This window comes from Triticum aestivum, chromosome 6D (assembly GCF_018294505.1).
Source record: "Triticum aestivum cultivar Chinese Spring chromosome 6D, IWGSC CS RefSeq v2.1, whole genome shotgun sequence".
NCBI classification, from domain to species: domain Eukaryota; kingdom Viridiplantae; phylum Streptophyta; class Magnoliopsida; order Poales; family Poaceae; genus Triticum; species Triticum aestivum.
The window spans coordinates 488,274,943-488,284,640 of record NC_057811.1 but is presented as its reverse complement, the minus strand read 5'-3'; the positions used below and the strand labels follow the sequence as shown (position 1 = coordinate 488,284,640).

General features: G+C 46.5%; 1 protein-coding gene across 1 annotated transcript; it reads left to right on the top strand.

Moving 5' to 3' along the window:
- The first annotated feature begins 1,078 nt into the window (after positions 1 to 1,078).
- On the top strand, positions 1,079 to 2,210 carry LOC123142796 (uncharacterized). The gene is made up of 3 exons (XM_044561545.1): positions 1,079 to 1,624; positions 1,695 to 1,850; positions 1,944 to 2,210. Exons 1-3 carry the CDS (start codon positions 1,079 to 1,081, stop codon positions 2,208 to 2,210), a joined length of 969 nt encoding a protein of 322 aa, XP_044417480.1.
- The last annotated feature ends 7,488 nt before the right edge of the window (positions 2,211 to 9,698 follow it).

Below are 9,698 nucleotides of genomic sequence, written 5' to 3'. Positions count from 1 at the left end.
GCTTATGATGGGCTAAGTTGGGACACCCCTGCAGGGTATTATCTTTCGAAAGCCGTGCCCGCGGTTATGAGGCAGATGGGAATTTGTTAATGTCCGGTTGTAGAGAACTTGTTACTCGACCCAATTAAAATACATCAACTGCGTGTGTAGCCGTGATGGTCTCTTCTCGGCGGAGTCCGGGAAGTGAACACGGTTTGAGTTATGCATGAACGTAAGTAGTTTCAGGATCACTTCTTGATCATTTCTAGCTTCGCGACCGTTGCGTTGCTTCTCTTCTCCCTCTCATTTGCGTATGTTAGCCACCATATATGCTTAGTGCCTGCTGCAGCTCCACCTCATTACACCATCCTTTCCTATAAGCTTAAATAGTCTTGATCTCGCGGGTGTGAGATTGCTGAGTCCTCGTGACTCACAGATTCTACCAATACAGTTGCAGGTGTCGACGATGCCAGTGCAGGTGACGCAACCGAGCTCAAGTGGGAGTTCGATGAGGAACGTGGTCGTTACTATGTGTCTTTTCCTGATGATCAGTAGTGGAGCCCAGTTGGGTCGATCGGGGATCTAGCATTTGGGGTTATCTTATTTTCATTTGGATTTGACCATAGTCGGTCTATGAGTGAATTTTGGATGATGTATGAATATTATATTTATGTATTGTGTGAAGTGGCGATTGTAAGCCAACTCTCGCTATCTCATTCTTGTTCATTACATGGGATTGTGTGAAGATGACCCTTCTTGCGACAAAACCACAATGCAGTTATGCCTCTAAGTCGTGCCTCGACACGTGGGAGATATAGCCGCATCGTGGGCGTTATACCTCCTCTCCAGACGGTGGCGTCAGCTTCCTGCCATGCTCTCACGGCTTACAATAAGTGCTCAGGACTTCCTACCCTCAATAGCTAAAACCAGCTTGTCCAAACATGAATTGGTTCGGAGGACCGATGAAGCTGTGGTCGAAGCCACAAGGAGCATACTGGCACGCAGGGATCCGGGTGGATGCATCATCAGTCTCTTGAGGATGACATTCTACTTGAGAGATGATGCCCCCATATCCATTGGGCATGCTGTTAGCAACACCATGGCGACACACAAGATTGAGCAAGCAGAATTCACAGTTTTGGCAGACAAGAAATGCGTAGATTACACCACTGACGATTTGGAGAACAATGGGGCACGGTTCGTGTCATTTTTCAACGAGTGTCCGAATGCATTTGCTGGTCTCACGTGTCTCTACCTGGAGAAATTGATATTTGCTACATCTGACTTTGTATCCAACATCACGGTTACTTGCAAGCAACTAAAATATTTAGGTTTTTTCCATTGCTACACGTACACGGAGGGGTTGATAATGCTTGAAGTTGAACACACACAACTGAGTGAGCTATGTATTATCAATTGTCGTTTTGGCATGGTCAAGCTCACTAGGCTTCCAAAACTCACCCGATTGGCGTTTGAGCATTGGCTGTCTTATGAAGAACCACCATTGTCAATTGGTTATGTACCATTACTTAAGGCTCTGAGCCTTTCAAATGTTGCTAGTAGTAGCCACAAAATGGTCGAGTTAAGTAAGTTTCTGTATGAGACCTCTGTTCAAGACCTGAGGTTGGGGTTTAAATTCGAAAAGGTAAGTCGGGATGATTGCTTTGTTTTATCTTCACTTGTTCTCTGCTCATCCTACATGTTTATTGTTGCAGATCTGGGTTCAACCAGAGTGTCTGAATAAAAGGTTGGCATTTGGGTTCTGCCAACTAAAGATTGTCAATCTAGTTAACATCCCTGAAGGGTATGATCTCACCTGGACAATGTTCGTTTTGGAAGCGGCGCCGACCCTGGAGGAGCTCTACATGATGGTATATGCTCCTAGCTAAAGTTTCTTGTTTAATGTACGCCAGTAAAATTAACCTGTTCCATTTACCTTTGTCCTATGTGTGGCATGCATGTAGGTAATGGATCATCCATGTGAAATGCAAACGAGCCAAGAGATTAGCGAGAACAAGGGTGTTGAATGGGAATCACCTACATCAAATTCCAAGCACCACTGTCTGACCAAGTTCATCATGTTCGGCTTTCAGGTTAATGACTACATGGTGGATCATGTCAAGCGTGTCATGAAAGCGGCAGTGAATTTACAAGATGTGTACCTGCATGATAGACTGATATGTGATAAGTGCCCATGGAAACTAGATATATTCACCCACATGGCCACATGATAGCTTGGTACGTGACATGTGCCCAGGCCCGCATCTGCCGATAAACTTCCCGCTAACAAGTGAAGAGCGGCGTTCAGTGCAAAAGCGAATGCCCCGCGGCATCGGGTCACTTGTCATCATCCACTTCCTAACGAATTTGTACAACCCGGCGGCTTATAGCCTTTGAGAAAACCAAGAATTGATAACCCTTTTGAGACACCAATTTCAATCGTTGATGATGGGCTTGAACATAATCATTTATGTAAGTCATAGCCCTGTAAATCCTGCACAGAGTTTAAACAACATATGCCCTGGCGACTTAACGTTAAAAGCCAGGGCGGGTAACCACCCAAATGTAGTCTTATCCTGCACACAAGTAGATCACAAGATCCCTTGGCGGTTTACCGCAGGGCGGGTCATAATATCTCACATATAACCATTGTGATATTGAATTTGTACTGCCGGTTTACATGACCTGTGCAGTAAGGGTGATAACCCGATCCTTAGAAGCCAATGCTTCCACATAGATGATGATTGTCATAAGTTGGCGATTTATCATCGAAAATCAAGCCGGGTTAAATAGCAACCACTCATATACACTTTAGATATGAAAAAAGAGCTTCAAATAAAATCCAAAAATTGTTTGCAAAAAGAGACTTCAAAAAATTTTGAGGCTTCTGATTCGAATACGATCAGAAAACCATCCCAAAGGGGTTAAGCTAAGATTCGAATACGATCATATAGCCCCCAGTGGCTTTGGCGTTGCCGATCAAGAGGGTACCGACAGCTATGTTCTCTTTGGTTCGAATACAACCTATGTTTGAACAGGAAGCCCCCAAATGACCTTGAGAGTTGTTTAACGACGCTGATTCGAATACGATCCACGTCGGTTCCCAAAGGGGGTTGAGCTATGGTTCAAATATGACCAAGAAACTCCCCAATGAGCTCGGGAGTGTGCCGATCAAAAGGGTATCGACAGCTATGTTCTCTTTGGTTCGAATACGACCTATGTTTGAACAGGAAGCCTCCTAGTGATCATAAGAATATTTAACAACTCTGATTCGAATACGATCAGGGTCACACCAAAAAGGTTAAGCTAAATTCGAATACGATCAGGTCCCAATGGTCATTAAAGCAGGGTACCTATGTTTGGGTTGTGCTTTGTAAAGACTCCTTTTGGTCCCTTCAATTTTTCCTGAGAACTCGAACTTTGCAAGAGATAAATTCTTTTTTAACCGGAAAAACCGGATATTGAAAGTTTCAAAGCTTTGTGATAAACAAATTTACCTTAAACCGGATTTTGAACCGGATTTGAGAGCTTCAAAACTTTGTGGCAGATAAATTTCCCTTGAACCGGATTTTAAACCGGATATTTAAGAGCTTCGGCGCTTTGTGGGAGATGTCAAGTCTCTTGAGCCGGATCTAAACCGGAATCCTTCTTTTTAAGCCGGAAATTTTCTGACGGCCTTTAAACTTTTCACCAATATGGCGGCAGCCTCCGGGACCGGGTTATTTTTCCCTCCAATGACCCGGAGTTCTTGAATGCATTGAAATCGACCAATGATGCCGAGTCATATCATTGTAGCCCCCGAGTCTCAAGACGACTCGAGGAGTTGGCTTTGAGATTCTCCATATTGACCATAGCATAAGGTGTATATCATTGGTGTTGATAACGCGATGTGAATCCACAGAAAATTGAGGTGACTGCGGCGGGTTATAAATGACCCCGTATGAGCCGTGTCAGCAACTCGGCCAATGGTTCCTTCCAACTGGATGTTTTGAAGTTAACCAAACTGTAGTGGCGGCGACTTGTGTGCATGCCCATTGAGCCGTCCAGTGCCGACGGCGGCTGATAACACATGACAATTTTCCTCCAAGCTGTTGGAAGAAAACCGGGCTTCCCAAGTAGTGACTTGCTCATATTCAATAATCCGCTCATGCAGACAAATGCAGTCCTGGTGTGTCGATGTAGACCAGGCCGCAATAGACGGATGGAAAAGACAACCGCCGCATCAGAGGCAGCTCAAACAGATGAACCGGCTGTGGCGCTGTAAACCGGCGCGAGCGAGTCAACCATGTTTTTTTTGACGTAGTGAACAAATGTCCTGCATCAACAATAGTACAGACCAAGGCAAAGATAAACTGCTCTTTGACAAAAATACTATGTATTAAGAACAAACTTGGATGAATATCACCTGATTCGCCCGGGCAACAGATGAGCCGGCCACGGCACTGTAATCCGATGTGGACGGGCGAGTCGGCCGCGGGGGGTGAATCGGCCGCAGGAGCAAACAGATGAATCGGCCGCGGCGATGTAAACCGGTGCGGACGAGCAAATTGTCCTCCTCGTGGTAAGCCGATGCGGACGCGTGAACCGGTCGCGAGGGCGGGCGGGCGAGTCGTTTGTGGTGCTGCAATGCAGCGCGGACGGGCAAGTCGTCCGGCGCATTGACGTAATCCGGATCATGACACGCCAGTCCGTGAAGCCGCGCGGTACCGCCGAACGTGCCTCCGTGGCATAACACCACTTTGTAATGAATATATCTCCTACATATGAAAATACCGTAGAGCAGAGTAGTTGTGCTCATAGTAATTAAAGTATACTAAGAAGATGCATAGGAGAAATAACACCTGATGTGTCTAGGCCGGAAGTAATCCGCCATAAAGTTAATCACAGGTAGGTCAACCGTAGCACTGTAAACCGGTGCGGTCGAGAGAGTCGGCCGCGGCGTTGTAAGCCGGTGCAGACGAGAGAGTCGGCCGCAGACGTGTGAGTTGTCCTCCTTGTTGTAAGCCGGTGCGGGAGTCCGTTGAGTAACGACGACCACCTGTGCCAAAAGATATTGGCGTGCCTCCATCCCCATGGTATAATATCACTTTTTGTCATAAATAATTGACCTGCATAAACAATATTGCAAGCCGGAGTAATTGTCTTTGACAAAAAGCAATATATGTTGATAAACTTAAACGGATAGATATCACCTGATTGTTCGGATGACGGATGATCCGTTCAACACAGCAGAGGCGGCTCAGGCAGACCGACGTCTCAATATAGCCCGGGCGGCTCAACACGACAGAGGCGGCTCAACACAGCAGCGAAACGGAGGCATCACCATGGCGGTGGCTCAGAAACTGCAGCAGCAGCGCGTTTGAGACGGCGGAAGCGGCGACTTGAACAGCTTGAAACGGACGCGAGTCGGCCCGGGGGCAGGCGGCGGCTCATCGTGTGACGGCGGCTCTCCGGCTGCGGATCAACACGGGGAGGCTCTCCAGTGGCAGAGGTAGCTTTACGAAGGCGACGGTCTGCTACTTGATTTGCAGCTTTCAGCCTGACTTAGAATCCGAATTGGCTCGCAGGTGACTCGAGGTGGCGGAGACGGCTCACCGCAGGCGAGGCGGGTCACAGCAGGGCCCAATCCGGGCGGCTCGAGGCGGGAGCAGCCACAGATTACTGTTGAGGTGAGGGTTGCGGACACGGTTAGTTTGCACGAGGTCGACACCGACGAGGAAAAAATCTGCAGCAGAAGGATCCGGGTGGCTCGACAAAGCCAGAGCCATGGTCGGCAAGGGTGGCGGCTCAGACGGCCATAGGGTCGGCGGCTCGTTGGCAGCGGATGACAGATCGATGAAGCGATAGCCGATCAACGGAAACGCTGCGACGGGGCGATCCGACGCAGCCGCAAGCGGCAGAGTCCGAATTCAAACCTCCCTCCACGTCCTTTTCGGGTCGTGATTGCTTTGTCTTTTTCTTCTTCTTCCTTCTCAACTCCGTATCCTGTTCATCTTTGTGTATGCTCAATGCGTAAGCCTTCCACACCTCAGCCCTGTCACATTATTGCTAGTTTCTCGACTCCCAATCGAACATGCAATGAGCAGAAAGCACCAAAACGCCATGTTCCTTGTATAGCCCGTACTAGTACAATAATAACTGGTTCAGTAATATGTCTTCACGTCAATTGCGGCCGGCTTGCTGTGATGTAAACAACGGCAGTTGATTTTGACCACTGGGTTTGACTGACAAAGCACCTCCTTGTACACAGATTTGCTTTAGTAAAGATTCGTAAAAATAGTCCACAAATAAGTTCTCCTGGGAGCTTGTGTATGTACGTGGCGATGTACTGGCCTGGCATATTACTTTTTCTTTTTTTTTTCTTTCAGAAGGATTTGACGCGGAGGTCGCGTGCACCAGTTGCGATTTCCATCAATCAGACAATCCTTGGGATTTGAAACAAATCCGCGTACGTTGCCTGCCATGGATGTAATCTGCTTCACGTGCACTGGCTCTCGCAGTAGAGAACGGCAATTAAACAACGGAATACTCTGAGTCAGTCTCGGACTCGGCGGATCACCACGGCGCGTCTGGCGGCCGTACAATATGCAACCCTAAAACAATCTCAATCTCGTACATGATGATCCGACTACTCGTTGATGGCGTAGATCCTCTTCACACCGGCTCTTGTTTCATCCAAAAAATTGTGAACTCCTCGTCCCTAAAAGAGATCCCTCCAAGAACTCAACACCACCGTGCGCAAGCCCCACGGTGGGCGCCAACTGTCGTGGAATTGTCACGGCAGATGTCCTTAGCGTGAGGACATAGTTGTGAGGCCAGCGCATTTATGTGGTAGCTTGAGAGGGGTTGATTGGGATGAGAGTCGCAGGGCGGATCAACGCACAAGACAAGGGTTTAGACAGCTTCGGGCCCCGAGAAACATCATCCGGTAACAACCCTACATGCTGTTTGAGGCTAGGTCTCATTATGATCACAGAAGAGTCGCCGGCTCCGGCTCTCGGTGTTAGCCCTAGAGATTATTTCTTGTTTTCTTCTCCCTCTTGGGGTGCCCTGCCCCTCCTTATATAAGTTAGAGGGGCGGGTTACATGTGGAGTCCTAGTAGGACTAGGACTAGTCTATCTTTTCTTACAAGTTGAATACAAGTCCGGGTCTTGCTTCCTTGTAAAGGAAATATTCATCATCCCTTTGTTCTTAAGCCGGCCCATCATAAACGTGAGCCGGCCTTCTGGGCCTTGTGCCTTGTCTTCTATCTGACCCGCCATCGGGGCCATCTATGAATCGTCAGGCTCGTGAGTCGTCTGACAGTGAGCCGCCAGACCCCTGAGTTGCCAGTCCTCCGGCGGGTCACGGTGAAGCGCCAAGTCCAGCCGGGTCATACTTCCGGCCGGGTCATACCGCGGGGTATATCCCCGACAAGACCTCTATTGGAGACCTGAGGTTGGGGTTTAAATACGAAAAGGTAAGTCGAGATGATTGCTTTGTTCTCTTCCCTTGTTCTCTATACTCATCATATCACATATTTATTGTCGTAGATTTGGGTTCAACCAGAGCGTTTGACCAAAAGGTTGGCATCTGTGTTCCAGCAACTAAGGATTGGCAATCTAGTTGACATCCCTGAAGGCTACGATCTCACCTGGACAATGTTCATTTTAGAGGCGGCACCGTCCCTGGAGGAGCTCTACATGAAGGAATGTTATTACCTACTAAAGCTTATTCTTTCATGTACGCATGTGAAATTAACCTGTTCCATTCACATTTGTCCTATGGGTGGCATGCATGTAGGTAATGAATCATCCATGTGAAATACAAATGAATCCAGAAATTAGGACGGAGCACTTGTATAGCAACAATAAGGGTGTTGAGTGGAAATCCCCTACATCAAACTTCAAGCATCATCGTCTGACCAAGTTCATCCTCTTCGGCTTCCAAGTTAATGCCCACATGGTGAATCATGTTAGGCGTATCCTGAAAGCAGCGGTGAATCTACAGGATGTGTACCTGTATGATAGACTGATTTGTCCTAAGTGCCCAGTGAAGCAACGTTATGTGCACGCGTATAATACACTTGTATGTGACATGTACCAATGCCGGAATGGTCAAAAGCTAATAAGGTTCCCGCTGACAAATGAGGAGCGGTGTTTGGTGCAGAAAAGAATGCCCCGGGGCATTGGGTCGCTTACTGCAATCCACTTCCTGAGGGCTGATGAAATAAGGGATAGCTGGAGACTCTTTTCGTGCTTCAGAAGATAGCTGAAGGTTGTTGAGGCAATTTATTTAGTACCCGTTGGTTGGACTATTTGTCGAGTTTTTTTTTGTTTGATATGCTTTTGTAGTTGCTAAGGCCTTGTATAAATAAAAACCAGTTTAAGGTAATTGTGTCACTATTGTCCGTTAATTGGAGAATTTGATAATCCAGTTAAATGTTAGACCATGTGTGTAGAGTTATTTTGATCCAATGATCTGGGATGGCCATGAGTGCATTAGTTGATACCGTTCTTATCTTAAAGATCATCATGTATAAAAAAAAGTTCAATGTGTATTTTAATGTTCATCATCGAATAATTTAAAAAGGTTCATAATGTTTCCGGAAAAAACGTTTAGCATGAAAAGCATGGTGTTTTTATTAATATTCTAATTTAAATGGTTCATGACATGTTATAAAAAATGTTGTATGAAAATCAAAAAAATTCCTACGAAACACCCAAGATCTAATCTAGGAGATGTATAGCAACGAGAGGGGAACGTGTCTACATATCCTTGTAGACCGAAAGCGTTAGCGTCATAACGTGGTTGATGTAGTCGTACCCTTCACGTGGTTGACTGGTGAACAGACGACACCTCCGAGATTAGCACAGGTTTAGCTCGATGACGTCCTCTCCTTCTTATCCAGCAAGCTGGGAGAGGAGGTAGATGAGATTGAAACCAGCACGACGGCGTGGTGGTGGTGGTGGCAGCGAAATTCCGGCAGGGCTTTGCCAAGCGCTGATGGAATATGGAGGAGGAGTTAAGGGAGGGAGACGGGGCAAGTGCGGAAGAGTTGGCTGCCCCTACGCCTCCCCACTATATATATGGGTGACAGAGGGGCGTGCCACTAGCCCCCCTCCCAAGGCAGGGGACGCCCTGGCGATCTCTTATTTAAAAAATGTTCACCGTGTGTAATTTAAGAAGGTTTCTCATGTATTTTAAAAAAATATTCCACATCTATTTAAAATGCTGTATGAAAAATGGGCATCATGTGATAAACATTGTTCATTGCGTATCTACAATTATTCGTCGTGTATCTACGAATTGTTCATTCATTTTGCATAATTGTCCATAAGGTATTCAAAAACATTCACCGAGTACCTGAACTGTCATTGTTTATTAGAAGTTGTTCATCTTGTATCCAGAAATTGTTCACTGTGTATTTAAATAATGTTCGTACTCTTTTAAAAGTTGTTCATCATGTATTACAAATTGTTGGCCACGTATCTATAATTTTTTTTGTTGTGGGAACTACGCGTTAATATGTGGGCCTCTTTGTTTGAATCTCTCCTATCATGTACGAATGGGAGCACGCCGAATTCTGCAATCCCGGCTTTCCTTAATTGAGTTGATCACTTCAAGGCAGTCGCTTGTGATTCTTACAATGCGAAGTAGCAGATCATTCACAAGTGAAAGAGCTTCACGGCATGCAAGAGCCTTCAAACGTTATGCTCGATTCTTTGAGGAAAGCAGC

Coding starts and splice junctions, on each gene's coding strand:
- LOC123142796 (XM_044561545.1), top strand. CDS start 1,079: ATGGCGACACACAAGATTGAGCAAGCAGAATTCACAGTTTTGGCAGAC. Junction 1,625..1,694: donor TGGGGTTTAAATTCGAAAAG/GTAAGTCGGGAT, acceptor TTATTGTTGCAG/ATCTGGGTTCAACCAGAGTG. Junction 1,851..1,943: donor TGGAGGAGCTCTACATGATG/GTATATGCTCCT, acceptor GCATGCATGTAG/GTAATGGATCATCCATGTGA.